Source organism: Heterodontus francisci, chromosome 2 (assembly GCF_036365525.1).
Source record: "Heterodontus francisci isolate sHetFra1 chromosome 2, sHetFra1.hap1, whole genome shotgun sequence".
Taxonomy (NCBI): domain Eukaryota; kingdom Metazoa; phylum Chordata; class Chondrichthyes; order Heterodontiformes; family Heterodontidae; genus Heterodontus; species Heterodontus francisci.
The window spans coordinates 23,609,657-23,631,836 of record NC_090372.1 but is presented as its reverse complement, the minus strand read 5'-3'; the positions used below and the strand labels follow the sequence as shown (position 1 = coordinate 23,631,836).

Sequence of the window (22,180 nt, the reverse complement as noted above, 5' to 3'; positions counted from 1 at the left end):
TATATGCTGGGGATGTTGGCCGCCTTGAGGACTTCTGTGTTGGAGATACGGTCCTGCCACCTGATGCCAAGGATTCTCCGGAGGCAGCGAAGATGGAATGAATTGAGACATCGCTCTTGGCTGACATATGTTGTCCAGGCCTCGCTGCCGTAGAGCAAGGTACTGAGGACACAGGCTTGATACACTCGGATTTTTGTGTTCCGTGTCAGTGCGTCATTTTCCCACACTCTCTTGGCCAGTCTGGGCATAGCAGTGGAAGGCTTTCCCATGCGCTTGTTGATTTCTGCATCGAGAGACAGGTTACTGGTGATAGTTGAGCCTAGGTAGGTGAACTCTTGAACCACTTCCAGAGTGTGGGTCGCCGATATTGATGGATGGAGCATTTCTGACGTCCTATCCCATGATGTTCGTTTTCTTGAGGCTGATGGTTAGGCAAAATTCGTTGCAGGCAGCCACAATCCTGTCGATGAGTCTCTGCAGAGACTCACTCTTCAATGTGGGATGTTAATGCTGCATCGTCAGCAAAGAATAACAGGGGCTTAATTGGTGATGCTGGACTGGAATTTGTTTTAAAGCAAAATGTGACCTGTCCATTAACTTAGAGACATTTGTAGCAAGCAAGGAATAGCATGCATCAATGGATGCCACATTTTAAATTGCCTGTAAATGTTTGTACCAGGTTTCCTTTGACATAACTGACCGATAATTTTTTTGGTGTAATAGAGCCCCCCGGATGTAAGAAAGCTGAATTACATTTAAGAGATGGTATGGTGCAGTTGCTGTAGATGTTTTTTCTGATAGTCCATAGTTGTTATCTTGCCAGTCAGAGGAAGACTGTAAAATCCCATGTTTTTTCAATGGGAACATATTTTAACTCCAAATTGGCTAATGTGGTTCCATCGCAAAACCCTCAACAGCTATTATTTTTAAAGGGACAATGCCTCATGAAAATTTGCCTCAAACTCGTTGCTATTTGAAGAAGATGGAAATAAGCCACAATTTAGTTTCACTGTACACAGAGACTGCCTTAATATCTTTTATCTTCCATTACAGATTCCTTCTCTGGGGAAAGGGGGTAGGAGTGGAAATATCATTTTGCAGAACCTTAGCTTTCTGTATAAACCGGCCAATGACATCCACCGATCTGGATAGCCATTGGTTGCACTAAGTGCTAAAATGTGACCTAAATAAAATACAAAGCAATGGAAGGCTATCTGGTTGGTAGGTTGTAGGTCCATTGTGTTATTTGCTATGTAGCCGGTTTCTCTGGCAAAGGCTCATTCTACTTCTGAGTTGGGAACATTCCTAATGAGCAGAGGACTTTGGGTGTAATTCCAAGTGGTATGATCTCCCATTAAAGCTAATCGATTAACAGGGAGAGTCAGCAGACAAAAAAATCTGAAGACAGGATTTGTTTTTAATTGTAAGTTAACTGTGCCAATATTGTCCACACTCTTAAGATATCTCCTTCCTTCTTCCACCAGTGCTTTAAAGTATCAAGACCAAGGTCCAGTAACCAACAGACTGTCCAACAGTATCTGTTTGGAGACTTCAAGTGTTTCTACAGCTACAAGCTCCTCTCACAGTGGGCAGGTAACTTTAAGGCTCAGATGCAACAAATTCCAATTGTTTTTTAGTTTTGTGTTTACTTCTAAGAAAAGTATAAGGATATTATTAGGGGCATTTTTTAAGGTTGTTTAATAGTTTGCTGTTTAAATGCTACATGGATATTTACTATTACTGTACAACATTGGGTTGATCCACAGTCCTCACTTCTGTGCACTTATTTTGATGGGTTACTGAGGCTTACAGACTGAGAAGGTCCCAAGATCAATCTCTGAGTTTTTTGAGGAAGTGACGAAGATGATTGATGAAGGAAGGGCAGTGGACTTCAGTAAAGCCTTTGACAAGGTCCCTCATGGTAGACTGGTACAAAAGGTGAAGTCACACAGGATCAGAGGTGAGCTGGCAAGATGGATACAGAACTGGCTCGGTCATAGAAGACAGAGGGTATCAGTGAATGGGTGTTTTACTGAATGGAGGAATGTGACTAGTGGTGTTCTGCAGGGATCAGTGCTGGGACCTTTGCTGTTTGTAGTATATATAAATGATTTGGAGGAAAATGTAGCTGGTCTGATTAGTAAGTTTGCGGACGACACAAAGGTGGGTGGAGTTGCAGATAGTGATGAGGATTGTCAGAGGATACAGCAGGATATAGATCGGTTGGAGACTTGGGCGGAGAAATGGCAGATGGAGTTTAATTCGGACAAATGTGAGGTAATGCATTTTGGAAGGTCTAATGCAGGTGGGAAGTATACAGTAAATGGCAGAACCCTTAGGAGTATTGGCAGGCAGAGTGATCTGGGCGTACAGGTCCACAGGTCACTGAAAGTGGCAACGCAGGTGGATAAGGTAGTCAAGAAGGCATACGGCATGCTTGCCTTCATCGGTCGGGGCATAGAGTATAAAAATTGGCAAATCATGCTGCAGCTGTACAGAACTTTAGTTAGGCCACACTTAGAATATTGCGTGCAATTCTGGTCACCACACTACCAGAAGGACGTGGAGGCTTTGGAGAGGGTACAGAAGAGGTTTACCAGGATATTGCCTGGTCTGGAGGGCATTAGCTATGAGGAGAGGTTGGATAAACTCAAATTTTTTTCACTGGAACGACGGAGGTGGAGGGGCGACATGATAGAGGTTTACAAAGTTATGAGCGGCATGGACAGAGTGGAGAGTCAGAAGCTTTTTCCCAGGATGGAAGAGTCAGTTACTAGGGGACATAAGTTTAAGGTGCGAGGGGCAAAGTTTAGAGGGGATGTACGAGGCAAGTTCTTTACACAGAGGGTGATGAGTGCCTGGAACCTGCTGCCGGGGGGAGGTGGTGGAAGCAGGTACGATAGCGACGTTTAAGAGGCATCTTGACAAATACATGAATAGGATGGGAATAGAGGGATATGGTCCCCGGAAGTGCAGAAGGTTTTAGTTTAGGCAGGCATCAAGATCGGCGCAGGCTTGGAGGGCCGAATGACCTGTTCCTGTGCTGTACTGTGTTCTTTGTTCTGACTTCGGTTGAGTCAATTTAGCTCACCTGGGCTGTCGATGGCCTTCCTATCCATAGACCACAGGAGGGGAAAGTTCAGCTCAGATTCTCATTTATGATTGCCATTCATTAACTGGAAATGTGCATGTTGACTTAGGGTGAAGGCAGAGTTAGACTTGGATCTGATGCTTCTCATTGTTCAGTAAGCTTGATGGTTCTCATTTTTGAATAGCCCCATTCCCACTCACTGTCCAGACCCATGCTTGAAGAGTAGCCACTCAGGGCAAGGGTTGTTGAGCCTTACCCTAGCCAGAGTCACTATCTCTACCAGGGAAGGGGACGTTATAAATGTGGAAATATTAATTTATAATGATAAACAATTGACAGCAAGTGTGCAGAGACCTTAGTTTTTTTTAATATAGTGTAGATGTGTACTGTTCATTCCTTTGTCCTGTGTCCATTTTTAATGTTAGGCTCTGAATAAAAGGCCCAAAAGTGGTTTCAAAGGGGACAGTCACATGGATGAGACCAAATTCACTTCTGAGAGAATGTCAACTGGTAAGAACTATTTTTTTTCATGAATTACCTCAGTGCAATTTATGATTTATCTTGCAAATCATTGTTATTTTCTTTGAACAGTTCCGTAAGGTTTCCACTGTTGAGAGGATGTGATTATAGCATGGCATGTTTACATAGGAAATTTTCATTAAATATGAATTTGCCCTGCAAATCTTTCCTTTTCAAAGTTACTATTGAATCTGCTTCTACCACCCTTTCAGGCAGTGCAATCAGATCGTAACGATTGCTGCATAAAAAAAATTTCCTCATCGCCCCTCTTTTGTCAATTATCTTAAATCTGTATCCTCTGGTTACCGATTCCTCTGCCACATATTACGGCCTCAGTAGAGACCGCTAGATTTAAAGCAAGAGATATGAACTTCCCAGTGACAAGATTTCACATTTTAAGACTTAGTATATCAACTGAAGGTCAACATTAACCAAACAGTACTTAAATGGTAGCTAATGCACTAAATTACAGAGAAAGGTATTTCCCATTAACTTATTAACACACTCAAAAACCCTGCACCATATTTATACATTACACAGTGTTTTCATTTGAAAGGTATCCTTGCAGTTAAAAATCCCAAACTCATCCCAGCTGCAATGGGTTGGAGCTTCCAGTGTCCTTCTCAAAGCCAAAGTCCTCTTCGCTCACTTCTTCTGAGCACATTCAACTAGACTTCTGTTAATAAGGCAATCTCTGGTGACCCCATTGGTCTTTTCTCCTCCACAAACCTTGAGCCTTCGAACCGGGTTCAAATCAAAGCAGCCTTTTGCTGTATTGGTGATCTGAGAGCAGCTGTTTCCCCTGAAATAGTCCACTGGTCTCTCTCTCTCTCTCTCTCTCTTTTTTCTTTCGGCTACACAGCTGACTCCTGGTCTTTGTTTCTTCCTTTCAGCCTCCAGACCTAGGAAAGCCTCCCGAATTTATCCAAATCAAAAGTCAATAGTCCTTTGCCTTTGACAATTCTCAGACACCATGGCTGGAATTTTACGGCCCCCCACAGGAGTGGGCTGGTCGGGGGGGTGGGTGCGGGGGGTTGCAGAGGGTACCGTTCCCAATACCTTTCCGCCCCCATTGCAATTTTATGAGGGCAGTGACAGCAAGAAATGGCCCACCTGCCCCAGACCAATCAAGGCCCTTAGGTGGCCAGTTAACTGCCACTTAAGGGCCTCCTCCCGCCGCCGCTGGTATTTTACCAGCAGCAATCAAGCAGGTGGCTCAGGCCCCCAGAACGCTGCCAGGTAAAACCTGGTGGCCTCCTTGCGGGCTGTGGGGAGGCGGGGCCCTCCTGATCGGACACCCTGCATCCTGTGAAGGGCTGCCCCTGAAGCCCCAACCGACCCCCCTTGCCTTGTTGGGGCCCAGCCCCAAAAACCTACCTTTCTTCCAGGGCCATTGTCCCTCCTGCTGCTGTGCTGGGTTGCAGTCCCAGCAGTGGCCAACACCCAGTGGTGCTGCTGGGACTGAGAGGTGCCGGCCCACTGATTGGCGGGCAGCTCCATTACATGGACTTCCTGCCCCAGAGAGGTGGAAGACCCGCCTAAGGCCAATTAAGGGCCTGGGGAGCGTAAAATCCTGGCAAGGCTCCCAGGCCTAGCGGAGGCGGGCTCGCCCCCGACTTTTAGGTCAGTGGGTGGTGCCTCTCGTCCAACATAAAATTCTGGCCCATAAGTCTGACCATGGAAAAACCACCTGCGCCTTTCTTTGTTCCCAGGTGTTAACAAATGCAACTCAACTTTGCATTTTAAAGTCCTTGCCTCCCTGTTTACAGTCTGTGAGTCTGAAGGAGCAAAATCCATTGTCCTTCAGGTGTTATAACCTTGTACTCTACTTTCAAAAGGGTCTTTGATCTGGGTCCCTTGTTCTCCTGGTAACCAAGACCCTTGGCTTGATTCTGGGCATCAGGTCACATGTTTCCTCCAAATGTCCATTTTACGCTGCATTAAAGATCACATTTTTTAAAATAACCATACTACAAAGTCTAGCTTTCATAAAACAGGAAACAGTTTCTCCATACTTACTCTATGAAAACCCCTCATAATTTTGAACACCTTTATTAAATCTCCCCTTAATCTTCTCTGCTCTCAAGAGAACAAACTGAGCTTCTCCAGTCTCTCCACGTAACTGAGGTCCCTCATCCCTGGTACTTGTCAATCTCCTCTGCACCCTCTCCAATGCCTTGACAAAGGTGGATGTAGGAATTTATAATCAAAAAGCTGACAGTAAGTGCACTCATACATATTTTTTTCTTATATATTATTGATAGATAGACAGCTGCAGATCCACAACTTCAGAATTACATCAGTTCTTGAAGATCCTTTTATTCAGGGAGAAATTAGAATCATAGTATCATAACAGCACAAAAGGAGGCCATTTGGCCCTTTGACCCGGTGTCAGCACCCTGCAAGAACTATTCATCCAGTCCCACTCCTTGGCTTCTTCCCCGTAGCCCTGCAGATTTTTTTTCATTCAGGTGGTTATCCAATTCCTTTTGAAAGTGATGATTGAATCTGCCTCCACTACCCTTTCAGGCAGTATATTCCAGATCCTAATCACTCACTGTGTAAAAAAGATTTTCCTCATGTCACCTTTGGTTCTTTTGTCAATCTGTGTCCTTTGGTTCTTGACCCTTCCACCAGTTGGAACAGTTTCTCTCCATCTACTCTATCTCGACTCCTCATGATTTTGAACACCCCGAGCAAATCTCCTCTTAACCTTCTCTTCTCCAAGGAGAACAACCCCAGGCTTTCCAATCTGTCTATGTAACTGACGTCCCTAATCCCTGGAACCATTCTCTTAAATCTTTTCTGTACCCTCTCTAAAACCTTCACATCCTTCCTAAAGTGTGGTGCCCAGAATTGGACACAATACTCCAATTGAGGCTGAACCAGAGTTTTATAAAGATTCAACATAACTTCCTTGCTTTTGTACCCTATGCCTCTCTTTATAAAACTCATGATCCTGTATGCTTTTTTAACCACTTTCTCAGCCTGCCCTGCGATCTTCAATGATTTGTGCACATATACGCCCAGGTCTCTATATTCCTGCACCCTTTTAATATTGTACCCTTTAGGTGATATTGTCTCTTCTCATTCTTCCCACCAAAATGTAACACATTGCACCTCTTGGCATTAAATTTCAGCTACCACGTGTCTGGCCATTCCACCAGCCTGTCTATGTCCTCTTGAAATCTAGCAATATCCTCCTCACAGTTCACTATACTTCCAAGTTTTGTTTCAACTGCAAATTTTTAAATTCTGCCTTGTACATCCAAATCCAAGTCATTAATATATATCAAGAAAATCAGTGGTCCTATACAAACCCTTGGGGAACACGAATGTATCTTTTCCTCCAGTCCAAAAAAATAACTATTCATCGCTATTCTGAAGAACATAAGAAATAGGAGAGAAGTAGGCCATTCAGCCCACCATTCAGCCTGCTCCACCATTCAAACAGATCATGGCTGATCTTCTACTTCATTTCCCTGCACTATCCCCATAACCCTTGATGTCTTTGGTATGTAGAAATCTAGCGATCTCAGTCATGAACATACATAATGATTCAGTCTCCACAACCCTTCAGGGCAGAGAATTCCAAAGATTCACCACCCTCTGAGTGAAGAAATTCCTCCTCATCTCAGTCCTAAATGGTCTGCCCCTTATTCTGAGACTGTGTCCCCTGGTTCTAGACTCCCCAGCCAGGGGATACATCCTACCTGCATCTACCCTGTCGAGCCCTGTAAGAATTTTGTATGTTTGAATGAGATCACCTCACATTCTTCTAAACCCCAGAGAATAAAGGCCCAGTCTATTTAATCTTTCCTCAACGGACAATCCCTCCATCCTAGGAATTAGTATGGTGAATCTTCATTGCACTCCCTCGATGGCAAGTATATCTTTCCTTAGGCAAGGAGACCAAAACTGCACACAATACACCAGGTGTAGTCTCACCAATGCTCTATATAATTGCAGTAAGACATCTTTACTCCTATTCTCATATTCCTCTTGTAATGAAGGCCAAGTACCATTTGCCTTCTTAATTGCTTGCTGTACCTGTATGTTAGCTTTCAGTGACTCATGAACAAGGACACCCAAGTCCCTTTGAAGTTCAACAATTCCCAGCCTCTCACCATTTAAGAAATACTCTATTTCTGTTTTTAACTACCAAAGCGGATAATCTCTCATTTCTCCACATTGTATTCCATCTGCCAATTTTTTGTCCACTCGCTTAGCCTTTCCAAATCCCTTTGAAGCGCCTTTGCATCCTCCTCACAACTCACACTTCCACCTAGATTTGTGTCTTCTGAAATTTGGAAATATTACATTTAATCCCCACATCCAAATCATTGATATAGATTGTGAATAGCTGGGGCCCAAGCACTGATCCTTGGGGTACACCATGAGTCACAGCCTGCCAACCTGAAAATGACCCATTTATTCCTACTGTCTGTTTTCTGTCTGTAAACCAGTCCTCAATCCATGCCAGTATATTCCCCCCCCCGGATTCCAGTTTGTTTACTAACCTCTTGTGTGGGACCTTAATCAAAAGCTTTCTAAAAATCTAATTATACCACATCCCTTAGTTCTCCCTCATCTATTCTGCTAGTTACATTGTCAAAAAAACTCCAATAGGTTTGTTAAACATGATTTCCCTTAATACATCCATGTTGACTCTAACCAATCCTACCATTATTTTCTAAATGTCCTGTTATCACATCCTTTATTATAGATTCTAGCATTTTCCCTACAACTGATGTTAGACTAACAGGTCTGTACTTCCCCTTTTTCTCTCTTCTACCTTTCATAAATAGTGGGGTTACAAGTTGCCACCTTCCAATCTGCAGGAAGAATTTTGAAAGATGACCACAAATGCATCTACTATCTCTACAGCCACCTCTTTCAACATTCTGGGATGTAGATCATCAGGTCCAAGGGATTTATCTAAGTTAAGTCCCATTAATTACTCTCGTTTTTTTTTACTAATAATATCTTGCAGCTTCTCATTTACACTAGTCCCTTGATTCTTCATTATTTCTGGGAGGTTTTTAGTATTTTCCTCCGTGAATATAAACACAAAGTATTTGTTTAATTTCTTTGCCATTTCTTTATTCCCCATTATAAATTCTCCTAAATCCGCTTGTAGTGGACACACATTTGTTTTTGCTGATCTTTTCCTTTTTACATACTTATAGAAGATTTTACAGTCAATTTTTATGTATCTCACTAGTTTACTGTCATATTTTATTCTCCCTTTCTTAATCTTTCTCTTGGTCCTCCTTTGCAGAACTCCAAAAGGACATAGACAAGTTGATGGAATGGGCAGATGGGTGGCAGGTGAAGTTCAAAGTGAAGAAATATAAAGTGATTCATTTTGGTAGGAAGAACATGGAGAGACAATCTAGAATAAAGGGTACAATTCTAAAGGGGGTGCAGGAGCAGAGGGACCTGTGTGTATACGTGCATAAGTCATTAAAGGTGGCAGGACAGGTTAAAAGAGCTGTCAATAAAGCATACAGTATCCTGGTCTTTATTAATAGGGGCATAGAGTACAAGAACAAGAAAGTTATGTTGAATTTGTATAAGACACTAGTTTGACCTCAGCTGGAGTATTGCGTCCAGTTCTGGGCGCGCACTTTAGGAAAGACGTGAGGGTATTGGAGAGAGTACAGAAAAGATTCACGAGAATGGTTCCAGGATGAGGAATTTCAGTCATGAAAATAGATTGGAGAAGTTAGGACTGTTTTCCTTGGAGAAGAGAAGGCTGAGAGGTGATTTGATAGAGTTATTCAAAATCATGAGGGGTCTGGACAGAGTAGATAGAGAGAAATTGTTTCCACTCATGAAAGGATCGAGAACGAGAGGGCACAGATTTAAAGTATTTTGTAAGAGAAGCAAAAGTGACATGAGGAAAAGCTTTTTCACACAGCGAGTGGTTAAGATCTATTCTGCACTGCCTGGCAGCTTGAGACACCTTTTCCTTTGATCTAATACAATCATTAATTTCTTTCGTTAGCCTGGTCACTCAGCCAATTTCACATCCACGCTTCCACTGTCCCTTTTATTCCATGGACTTCACTTTTGCTGGCAAACTTATTATGTAGCACTTTATCAAAAGCCTTTTGGAAGTCCACATACAGCACATCAACCACATTACCCTCATCAACACTTTCTGTTACCTCATCAAAAAACTCATTCAAGTTGCGGGAGATTTTCCTCTTTCCTGCACTTGGGTAATTGGCATTCCACAGATGCAAGGATGAAAGAAAGCAAAGGGGGAAGAGGCTCATCACATCAGGTGTCTGCTCCCATTGAACTGGCCCAGAATATTATCCTTTAATAGGACTCAGTTAGGTTCTTAATGAGGCTGATCAGCTAACAGCTGTATGCAGACAGGTAGCCCTGCTGGCCCCCGATTTCGCCTCTGCAATTCAGTGGTTAGTAGGGCATCACAGGAGCTACTGAACCCAGCTGTGGCCTGCAAGACCCAAAATAAAAGTTGCCTTCGACGCCTTTGGAACTTCAATGATATTTTCTCCAATTAAATATTGGAAATACCAAAGTCATGGTCTTTTGTCCCTGCCACAAGCTCTGCTCCTTAGCCACAGATTTCATCCCCCATCTGACCACTGTTCTCAGGCTGAACCGCTGTTTGCAACCTTACCATCCCATTTGGCCCCGGGTGGAGCTTCCAACCTCGTAACCTTTCCATCATCAAGACCCCTAATTGTACCTTCATAATACTACGGAACCCATCACTGACCTGCTGCTGAAACCCTCAGCCATGCTTTTTATACCTCCAGGCATGATAATTCCAAAATTCTCCTGGTCGGTCTCCCATCCTCCACCCATACAAAACTCTGATGCCCTATATCAGAGGTCTGCAACCTGCAGCTCCAGAGCCATTGTGCAGCTCATTAAGGATTCATGTGCAGCTCCTGACTTTGATCGATCAGACCCATTTTGATGGTAATTAAATGGCTTGTTTTGTTCTTTTAAACTTTTATGAACACTGTACTTGTGAGAAAGTATCACTCAATTAACAACTTTTTTGTGAAAAACTTCAAAATGTTGTTGAAATGTGTCTTGTTTTTCGTTACTATTGGCACTTGAGTAACACTATTGTGGCTCTTATACTGCATTTTTGACTAATTTGTTTTTAAATGGCTGTTCTCATTATTTAGGTTGCAGACCCCTGCCCTATATCCCCACTGTCAATGAGTCCTGCTCACTTGTCAGCCCTGTGCTTGGTGACCTACATTGGCTCTCGGTCCACCAACACTTCATTTTAAAACTTCTATGAAAAAATTAGGTTGATTTTACTTTCGGAGAGTACTGTTTATGACCAGCCCATTGTCCTCATGTCATTGACAGCTCTCACAATTGTTATGGATAATAATTTGCATTTATATAGCGACTTTAATGTAGTAAAACTTCCAAGACATCTCACAGGATATAATCAGAAAAAAATTGACACCAAGGCAAAGAATTAGAGACATTAGGTCAGGTGGTCACAAAGGTAGGTTTAAAGGAGGAGAGAGAAGGGGGGGGGGGGGGGGGGGGTCAGAGAGGGCTAGGGAGGAAATTCCAGAGCATAAGGCCGAGACGGCTAAACACACAGCCACCACTGTCAGGGCGAAAGGAGTAGGGGTGCACAAGAGACCAGTGTTGGAAGATTGCAGAGATTTCAGAGGATTGTCGGGTTGGAGGAGCTTACAGAGATAGGGAGGGGCCATCCATGTTAACGTCCTGCTGGATTTTACACTTCATTGACTGCAGTGGGCAATAAAATCAGGAGGGGTGTTAAAAGGACAGCCAATCTGATCGTGTCAGTTCCCCCCCCCCCCCCCCCAGATGGTTTGCATTAAAATAACTGCCCAGCATCAGCATCCCATATCAAGTATCACACAGTCCACTTAGAGCTTCACATTCTCTCCAATTTCTCCTGAATAGCTGCCTGTAAAGCACAAGCTCAGATAAGCAATACTTGTAGAACCTGTATGCCATTTGATGCCTGAGCTACCTTATCATTTCATGCAAATTGTAACCGGTTGCTATGGACTTGCACCTACTGGGATGTGAATGATTGTGCCCAAATTTGCAGAATTCAAAATGAGCACACAAAAGAGTCAGGGCTCAATGCAAACAGAGATCCCAGAGTTTTAACACAATGCAGCATCCAGTGACTTTTAAAAATGGATTTGTTAACCGCTTTGAGTTAGACTCAGAAGTAAAACTGAAATTTATTTTCACCATAATAGCGAGGATGCTTGTGAATGGTATAATCAGTTTGATGTACAGTAGCTTAAGCTATTTTTAAACCATCTGTAAAGATATCCGGAAACAACTTTGACGGCAGGATAATTTTTTTCACAAACAAGCCATTTTGGGGTTGCTGTGTGTTACTTTGGAACTACAGTTAGCCTACAGTTATGCAAGTGCTGTAATATCACAGAAATGGCTATGACAGCACTGAAAAATAGTTTTATACTTAGTCACTAAACAAAGAAGGTATTTGCACTTTGTATGAAGAGTTGTTTTATATTATTTGAACATTGCATACAATATTAAAAAAACTATATCTTTTTTCATTCACCAGTTGTTCAATCACAAAAATATAGTCAATGCACAATATTCTTTTGAGGTATCAGCTGTGGTTCAGTAGTGCACCTTTGCCTCTGAGTCAGAAGATCGTGGGATCAATACCCACATCAGAGACTTGAGCACATAGTCCAGCCCAAGGCCCCATCTGTCCTTTCAGGTGGATGTGAAAGATCCCGTTCCCCACCACACCCTCAACTACCCCCAAACTCATTGAGCTCATGTGAATCCCATACTCCTAAGTTAACCATTAAAAACCAAAGCACAGACTAATCTATGTCAATAGATGGCATTTATAGGAGTCATGGGAAATATTGAAGGGGCCTCCATGCTCTTGAAGATTTCTGTAATATCTAACTCGTTTTGGATTATTTACTTTTAGAGCATGTGCCCTCTGTTTCAACCAGTTTTGGGGTCTTGTCTGAATACAGTAAAAAAAAATCTTTAGAACTTATCTGACTTGCTCACTATTCTGTGTTCCTTATGATGAATGTAACATGTATATTTTACTTTCATTTGCCCTTTATTTTTTTTATTTTATTTAGAGATACAGCACTGAAACAGGCCCTTCGGCCCACCGAGTCTGTGCCAACCAACAACCACCCATTTATACTAATCCTACATTAATCCCATATTCCCTACCACATCCCCACCATTCTCCTACCACCTACCTACATTAGGGGCAATTTACAATGGCCAATTTACCTATCAACCTGCAAGTCTTTGGCTGTGGGAGGAAACCGGAGCACCCGGTGGAAACCCACGCAGTCACAGGGAGAACTTGTAAACTCTGCACAGGCAGTACCCAGAACTGAACCCGGGTCCCTAGAGCTGTGAGGCTGCAGTGCTAACCGCTGCGCCGCCCCCAGTACTCATGCTTTGATACTCATGCTCCAGTATTTAAAGGAAAAGATTGCTCTGAAAATAAAATCTAATTTGCATAAAAAGGTTTGTTGTGCTTGCTAAAGGAAAGTGTATTGTCATGCAAGGAATGAGCCATGACGAAATAATGAAATGGAAGAATTATGAATAAAAAAAGTCAACTGTTAGACAAAACCTCAAGAACATGGACACTTGTACCGCAATTAAAATGGAGTAACAGTCACGTGACCCCTCCTGTACTGGAAATCAACAAACCTGTCTACAAAGATGGAACTCATTAACCTTGTTGAAATAGCTCTGGGGAGAATCCCTTTGAAATTGAAAGGAGCACTATTGCATATTAATGACTCTTATTGAAATGAATGAACTAACAAAGGATTCTAGAGACAGATGGACTCACAGCACAAACCAAAATGAATAAATGTGAAGTAGCACCATGTTACCAGAATGGTCCTCATTAAGACATCAATCAATAGCCATGGTTATCACATTCAGGTCCATTGTGTGGCCACGGCAGGGGAGAGGGCCTTGTGTTTCCTGACAGAAATTCTAATGTGAAGGATTTTTACCTTCAAGAGGTAGCCCTTTGGGGAGATGAAGCAACACCTTAGAAAGCAGTCCAGACAGAGACTGTGCAAGAGATCCTGCCATGCAAGAAGAACCCTGATGGACAATAACTGAACAGCCACGACAGCAGAGACATCATAAAGTGACTTTAAGACTCTCTATCTGTGAAGGTAACAAAATTCACACCACCAGCTTTATGCTGAATTGCAACCACTAGAACTTTATAACACCTCAACAAGTTCAAGACAACAAACATTCAGGCCTGTACCTTTTAAAAAGATTTCCCTCCTAAGAAGATTCAACAAGTTTACTGTAAACCATGAACACTTGCCTCACTTTGGACTTTAAACTACGTACCCTTTTCTCTCTATCTATTCTTGTGCATATGTGTGTGTGTAAGTGAATATGTGCATGGGTGAGGTTGTGACCATTTCAAGAATTGTGTAAAAATAGTTACCTTTTTTAACTCAGGAGAAAACCCGTCATTTGTTTATTTGATCTGAAAGGCACTCAGGGCTAATGCAACATTTTAACAAAACACAATTACGATTCGTTGGGAGGTGAACAGTGGGAACCACCCATACCACTTTCCACCTGTCCATAACAGTATTATATAACAACTTGCACTTATATAGCACCTTTAACATAGTGAAATCTCCCAAGACACTTCACAGGAGTATTATCAGACAAAATTTGACACCGAGTCATATGGGGAGTTAACTAGGACAGGAAGCCAAGAAGCTTGATCAAAGAGATAGATTTTAAAGAGGAGATGGAGAGGCAGAGAGATTTTGAGAGGGAAATCAAGTGCTTAGGGCCTAGGTGGCTGAAGGCATCAGTGGTGGGGTGAATGAATTGGGAATGCACAAGAGGCCTGAATTAGAGGAATGCAGAGTTCTTGGAGGTTGAAGGGCTGGAAAAGATTACAGAGGTAAGGAGGTCTGTCCATGGTGGCGTGACGGTTGGCGGAGGTGGGGGAGGGAGTGATTTGAACACAAGGATGGGAATTTAAAGTTGAGGTATTGGTGGTTTGGGACCTAATGTTGGTCAATATATTCTAAGGAAGTCTTAATGTGCAGCATGTCATTCTTTTCTGCTTCAAATATGAATGGATTTATACTTGTTTGATTTCTTGTTACTCTTCTCAACAGCTAGCTCCATTCCTGAACCACTGGAAAACTCTGAAGGGACACTACAGACTGATCATAAGAACTTTCAAGGATCTCACCGACGAAGCCTGGAGTCCATAGAAGAGATCCCTGTAGTACAAAACCCTCTTGGTAGTGCTACAATGGACAGTGGATACAGAGAAGGGGCAGGTAACACAGAGAAGTGTTTTGATGCATCCAATCAAAGCGTGCTTCTGGACAACACTCCAGGCTTGCTGGTAAATCCGAGAGACTCTGTACAGTTGTCTGTGAAAAGTGTGAATCAACAACCAACAAGGACTTCTTTGGCCAAACAGGACATAGAAACAGCTCATCAGAGGCACAGCCAGTTAGCACAGCAGCCCAGCAATGCTGGGCAGAGTACATTATCAGGGTAAATTGAAGAGCTTTGCCAAACTCCACTAAAATTTTGAGATGTAAAAATGGATCTAAACCACCGAGCTTACTGGAACCTTTACATAATTGGCCAGCAATTGACAGTATCATCAACCAGTTGTGTTTTGGACAGATGCAGAATCTCTGGGAATACAATTATTTGTGTTAAGTGTCCCGCATGCTCTGACTCCTGGTGGAGTGATGGGCCTGATCTAACAACAATGGTGAAAAGAGTGATTTACAGAAGAAAGCGATGTAACTAATGTAAACCATTCAGACCCTGAAAATCCTAGGGCCCCCTCCATTGACGCAAGTGGAGCCTAACTCTGCCCCTGCTGCCTGCCCCACTCACCCATTCGTCCTCTCAGCCCCAAACTAGAGGCCCTGTGCCAAATCCTGTGATCCAGGTCAGTTACCTGGCTGGGGCAATACATTGCACCTGAAAGGGCACTTCAGTGCTGCTCACCCTGATCTACCTGCTGGAAAATTAAACAGCCCAAACTTGTCCCACTAGAAGCTGATCCTGATTCTGAATAAAAATGGTAAGAATATCTTCAGCTTCAAAGGGAGGTGTGCACCATTGAATGAAAGGCAACTGTTCCTCTCATAATTTGATTAGCTTTCTCTCAGGAGCTTCTGGGGCATCTTCTGGGGCCTCAGTGGAGCTCATCTCTCAACCGGTATAAGTTCCACTGAGGCCAGTGGATGGCATATGAGGGAATAATTTCCCAGGGAAGCCTGGGAACGTCCCCCAGTTGAATATTTTTGCCTTTCGAATCAAATTGCAGGCTTCAGTTCCAATGAAAGACCTAGGTTGAAACTAATTGCTTTGCTTTCCTGTGTGTTACTTGTTTCTCCTAATGATAGAATTGTGACTCTCGACAGAAAGTAAACTGATGCCATGTTTGAGGTCACAAGCAGAGTTGAGCAAAGGGAATGATAACCTGCAGAAACCCCCCTCCTCAATTTATAATGGTTAAAGTAAACCCACTGATGTAAGCCCACCTCCATTACCACAAGGTGACCCCTAGCCTGAGCCAGTGCAGTTTCTACAAAATGCCATATATTTCCTTAGCATATTGGCTCAAAAAAGTACATTTGACTTCCTCGTGGCCAAAATTCCTATGAAAACCTCTTCACTACACATGCATTGACAATTTTCACTATCCAGAGATATCTATATCGTACTGAGCTGTTAGCCAGCGCACAGCTGAGCTTTAGCATGTGAACTGTTCGCTCAAAGTATACCCTTAATTTTCCACTTTGTACAAACTCATGAAAATGTGAGCTGCTTTTGCCAGACACGGTGTAAATGGAAATACCATTTACATTGTAAAAATTTTGAAAGAAGTGATGGCATTGCACACTAACAATTGGAATATAGAAAATAATTAAATTTTGTTAAGGGTTAACACAATTCACTCACTTGCGCATAAAAACAGAAAATGCTGGAAACATTCATCAAGTCCGGCAGCATCTGTGGAGAGAGAAACAGAGTTAATGTTTCAAGTCGATGCTGGGTATTTCCAACATTTTCGGTTTTTATTTCAGATTCCCGGCGTTCACAGTATTTTGCTGTTGAGTCACTTGCATTATGAGACCTTTCTTGTAAGTAATGAAATTGCATTAATTAAAATGAAGCATGAGAGAAAGAAGTGTTACATGAACAAATTTCTTTTTATATTGTCGTCTACACCAATAGTTCCCAATCACTTTTCGTTGAAGAACCCCCTTTCAAATGGATACAAAATCAGCAATGGAAGAAAAAACATTTCAATGTTTATCATCTTAAAACGTCAGTATAGGCTACCAGCTAGGTCTAAACAAGTTTGAAGGACTTTTAAGGTGAAACAAAATAGTGTTCACTACTGTTGTACCAAAGAACTACTGTATAGCTAGACACTGTGATGTGCAGCATGGTGCAGACATGCCATTTCCTATTAGTACAGTGAATGGATCATGCACATGAATATAGATTTTAATTAGACTCATTTAAATGCACTATTGATTAAAATATACTATTCTTAGTATGTCACTTTTTAACATTTATAGCCATACATCTGATTCTGTCTTTGTGCCTTTTATGTGAACTTGAAAAGGTTTTTAAATGTTTGTAAAGCTGGATTGTAGTCATTTTTAAAATCACTTTTCACTAGTTTTGAAATCTGTTCCGACTGTCTCATTGTGTTTCTGTATACAATCTCCCATGTCTTAGATCACTTTGCAAACTTCTTTTTTGGTATAAAACAAAGTTATCCAATGCATTAGCTTCATGTGGCTAATCGGGAATACAGACGTGGCTAATTAAATAAAAACTAGTAATGGACACCGTCGTTGGGCATGTGATCTCCATACTCATATTTGCATAGCGTATGCATGTGAACTTAGACCTTTTTTGTGGATTTGTTTATGAAATGTTAAGATGAAAAGCAGAGCGTGCATGTGTTTTTTTGATCATTGGGAGTGTGTTACTTGGTTACTGAATGGTTGTAGATTTTTGTTATGTAATGTGGCCCGGTTGCAGCACTAATTCCTTTGAGTTAGATTTTGTGGGTTCAAACCGCACTTCAGAGACTTTGAGTACATAATCCAAGACACCACTGCCAGTGCAATACTGAGGGAGTGCTGCACTGTCGAAGGTGCCATTATTCAGATGACACTTAAATGGAGGCCACATCTGCCCCCTCAGGTGAATGTAAAAGATCCCAGCGAACTATTTGAAGAACAACAGGGGAGTTCTCCCAGTGTCCTGGCCAATATGTTTTCCCTGAACCAATATCACTATACCACTGAAAATACAAATTATCTGGACATGATCCCATTGATGTTGGTGGCACCTTGTGTGTGAGTTGGCTTTTGTTACAACAGTAACTGTACTTTAAAGGCACTACATTGGCTGTAAAGCACTTTGCGATGTCCAGAGTTTGTGAAAGGTGCTGTATAGAAGCAAGTTCTTTCTTTTTCTTTCATACGTAACACACATTAACATGTATTGTGTGTAAGGTGTTTTCTACTAAAATTAGTGTCTATGGTTAAAATGGTAGCCACATCTGTGGCTAGTTAGTGATTCCTGTTGGACGACTCCATTTTAAAACATCAATTGTGTCCAACAGCGCTGGTATCAGATATGTGTGCACAGCATAGAGTCGGCAACGAAGCAATAGAAAACAAAATTAAACAAAAAGCTGTGACAAATTGCAAATTGTACCATAGTGGTTTAGGATAAAGCATAATTTTACCTAGAATTTCCTTGCCACTTCTCCACCTCTCCTCTTTCCCCCCACCTCCCCCCGCCCCCACCTACCCCACCACCCTGCCACTGACACCAGCCCCCACCCCCCCCCCCCCCCCCCCCCCCCCTTAACTTTTTCCTGAAGTTCAGAGCTGGGAAGCCTCAAGAAATTCAATTTCACATCAAGCATGAATGGGCCCTTTAGACTGATATTCAAATGTGTGAAAATGTTACGTAATGCTGTATTTTTATGATTAGAATAATAAAATACTGTATCTCCCAGTTCTTTCTTTGTTTCTCAAATGTTTTAATTAGTGCAGTCTGATATATAGCCAGTGAAACTGTCCTAAATATAACAGATATTTCACTTGGGAAGAAGTAAGAAATATTGCATGAAATGAGAATTGAATGTAATGGCTGTGCAACCAGGATAAAACTGGGAATAATTTGCTCATGTCTGAAATCTCTTTGTTAGCTGCGCTGTAAATTTATTTGTTTACCAAGCTCTAATTTACTTCTGATACTAGTGAAACAAGCCCTGTTAACACACAGTCCATGTATAAATGACTTTTTTTGTCTACCATGAAACCATTGTCTTTTGTGGGAGTTAAAATGTGGAGCATCAAAAATGAAATGTGGATTGGGTAAAGTTTATCAACCTATTCCTTCCATAGACAAGATACAATGGATTTCTGTGGACCACAGTTGTAGAGGAGAGATGTGAGTCTGTCCCACTCTACATACTTATCCTATAATTTCAATCCCATTCCCATTTCAGTTCCTTCTTGATGGAGCTAATTAATTCACACTCATCGGTTTTTCTGGGAGTCTATTCCATAACCCTACTACTCGTAGAATCTTACACAATATAGGAGCAGGACCACTATGCCATTATACCTGCACCAGCTCTTTGAAAGAGCTATCCAATTTGTCATTGCAACAGTGACTACACTTCAAAAGTATTTCATTGGTTGTAAATGCTTTGGGACATCCTGAGGTTGTGAAAGACGCTATATAAATGCAAGTCATTCTTTTCTTTTTTAGTCCCAGTCCTCTGCTCTATCTCCAATAGCCCTGCAATTTTTTCCTCTTCAAATATTTATCCAATAGCCTTTTGAAAGTTATTACTGAATCTGCTTCTGCTACCCTTTCAGGCAGTGTATTCTAGATCATTACAACTTGCTATGTTTAAAAAAAAAAGGCTCCTTATCTCACCTCTTGTTCTTTTGCCAGTTTGCAAAACTGCTTCTGCTAGCGGAAACAGTTTCTCCTTATTTACTTTCTCAAAATCTTTCATAATTCTGTACACTTCAATTAAATCTCCTCTTACACTGCTCTAAGGAGAACAATCCCAGCTTCTCTAGCTTCTCAATGTAACTGAAGTCCCTCATCCATGGAACTACTCTAGTAAATCTCCTCTGCACCATCACCAAGGCCTTGATATTCTTCCTAAAGTGTGGTGTCCAGAATTGAACACAATACTCCCAGTGAGACCTAGCAATTTATAAAGGCTTAACTTCCTTTCCTTTGTACTCTATACTTCTATTAAGCTAAGGATCCTGTATGTTTTTAACTGCCTTATTAACTTATCACCTTCAATGTTTTCTGTGCTCAGATTGCCAGGTCTCTCTGTTCCTGCGCTCCCTTTAAAATTGCCTCATTTCGTTCATATTGCCTCCTTATTCTTCCTTCCAAAATAGATCACTTCACTGTGTTCACTCTGTCTTAAATTTAATCTGCCATTTGTCTGCCCATTTCATCAGTATGTCTATGTCCACCACCAAACATATCTACCCATGCCCTCCCCTTTCCGTATTGCAAAGGGACCGTTCCCTAGGCAATACCCTGGTCCATCCTTCTCTTGCACCAATACCCTCTCCCCTTTCCATGTCACCTCCCTATGCAAGAGCAGGAGAAGCAACACCTGCTTTTCACCTTCTTCATTCCTGCAGTCCGGGGCATCAAAAACTCCTTCCAGGTGACTCGTGCCAAGAAGCGCCTTGGGACATTTTATTACATTAAAGGCACAAATGTAAGCTGTTGTTGTGAAACAGCGATTTACTTGTACTTCTTTCAATTTAGTATACTGTAGTCACTGCTTACAATTGCAGTCTCCTCTACATTGGGGAGACCAAATGCAGATTGGAGGTGTTCCACAAAGTGATTATCCATCGAGTCAGCAAGCGTGACCCCAAATCTCCAGTCATTTGTCTTTTTTAATTCTCCACCCCACTCCCAGGCCACCTGGTCCACTGGAATGGAGATTTTGTTCCATGAAGATGCAGATGTCAGCAGTGACCTGCCAGAAGAACTTGAGCCTCCTGAGACACTGGTGCTCAGACATGTCGAGAGAGCTGGTCCTCTGCCTGCAGACCCTGTATTGGGTGTCTCACCTCCTTCCAGCTGGATCTCGGTGGAGGGGCGTGTGACTGAAGAAAAGGCAGATAGAGCTGGTGTTGCTCCTACTGCTGCTGGAGCAGTTGGTGCTGATGAGCCCTCTGCCCTTGACCCTCAGCAGAGTTGTATGATGGAGCTGCATGAGTGCTCCTGTCCTGCTCTGAAGGTTGGTAGCAGGGGAGTGCAGCTTAAGGTGGGTGAAGTGTTGAACAGGTGAAGTTCCGTCCAAACAGTTGGTAATTACCTGTCAGGCAGTGATTGTACTCTCTGAGAGAAGAAGTGCTTTGAACAGCAGCCTCTCACCTGGTCTTAGCTGGAGCTCTTCAATGTAACTGATCAAAGTCTGCCCAGCTTGTCAGTTTCACTGAGAAAGTTCTGCCTGCTGTGCACTCACCATCTCCAACCTGCTGGGTTGCAGATCCAGCATCGAACTCTTGCGCTGTTGGGAAAGAGGGAATCCATTTGCAAAATTGCTCCTGATTACCTTAAGTAATTCAATTAGCTTCCCGCCCCAGCCACAGACTTCCCTGTTGTACTCTGCATTCTCAACCCGCCTCCGGGAAAGCTGGAAGGGGCTGGGATCCCAATCCGCATAATTTTCTGAAATCCGCCCTCCCCCACCCCCACCCCCAAACCCATCTCCACCAGCTTGGGAAAATTCCACAAACAATTTCTAAGCTTGCAGATGACACCAAATTGTGGGGGGGTTATGGTCAATAGTGAGGAGGACTGCAACACATTACAAGAAGGTATTAATAAACTTGCAGAATGGCATATGATTGGGAAATTAATTACTACGTAGATAATTGTGAGGTATTATATTTTGCTATGAATAATAGAGATCACATATTACTTGGAAAATCAGAATCCAGATGGGGTAGAGAGGCAAAGGGATCTGGGAGTACAAATGTACAAATCACTAAAAGTTGTTACATAGGTCAATAAGGCCATAACAAAAGCAACCCAAGCACTAGCATTTATTACTAGAGGGATAGAATTGAAAAGTAGAGAAATTATGCTAAACTTGTATTGAACCTTGGTTATACTACACTTGGAGTACTGTGTCGTTATATTCACGTTTTTGTAATGATAATCAGCGTGCTGTGTTTGCTGTGACAGTAAGTTAAACAAATAGAAGTCGTATCACTAACGTAGCTTATGTGGTTGGATATAAAATATAATTCACTCAGCTCCCAAAAATTATATCAATTTAAAAGCTGGTGCAAACCAGTTTAACTATGAGATTCTTTAACATGTTTTGAAAATGTTTTCATATATTTAATAAGTTGGTTTAGAGGTATCTGGCAAAAAGGACACATTCACAATTTCACAATTTAACACTGAAAATCAGAA

General features: G+C 42.1%; 1 protein-coding gene across 9 annotated transcripts in view; it reads left to right on the top strand.

Annotated features, from left to right (window-relative positions):
- Positions 1-18,712, top strand: part of zdhhc11 (zinc finger DHHC-type containing 11) — a 147,520-nt gene extending 128,808 nt beyond the window's left edge. For 7 of the 9 annotated variants that reach the window (XM_068055582.1, XM_068055568.1, XM_068055576.1 and 4 more), the window contains exons 9-11: positions 1,485-1,593; positions 3,517-3,601; positions 14,806-18,712. In XM_068055582.1, the coding sequence (XP_067911683.1) occupies positions 1,485-1,593; positions 3,517-3,601; positions 14,806-15,200 (589 nt within the window). In that variant the 3' untranslated portion in view covers positions 15,201-18,712. Of the gene's footprint in view, positions 1-1,484; positions 1,594-3,516; positions 3,602-8,418; positions 8,982-10,407; positions 10,574-14,805 lie in introns of all 9 variants that reach the window. The other 2 variants (XR_010977326.1, XM_068055602.1) reach the window with 2 other exon arrangements.
- Positions 18,713-22,180: the final 3,468 nt, after the last annotated feature.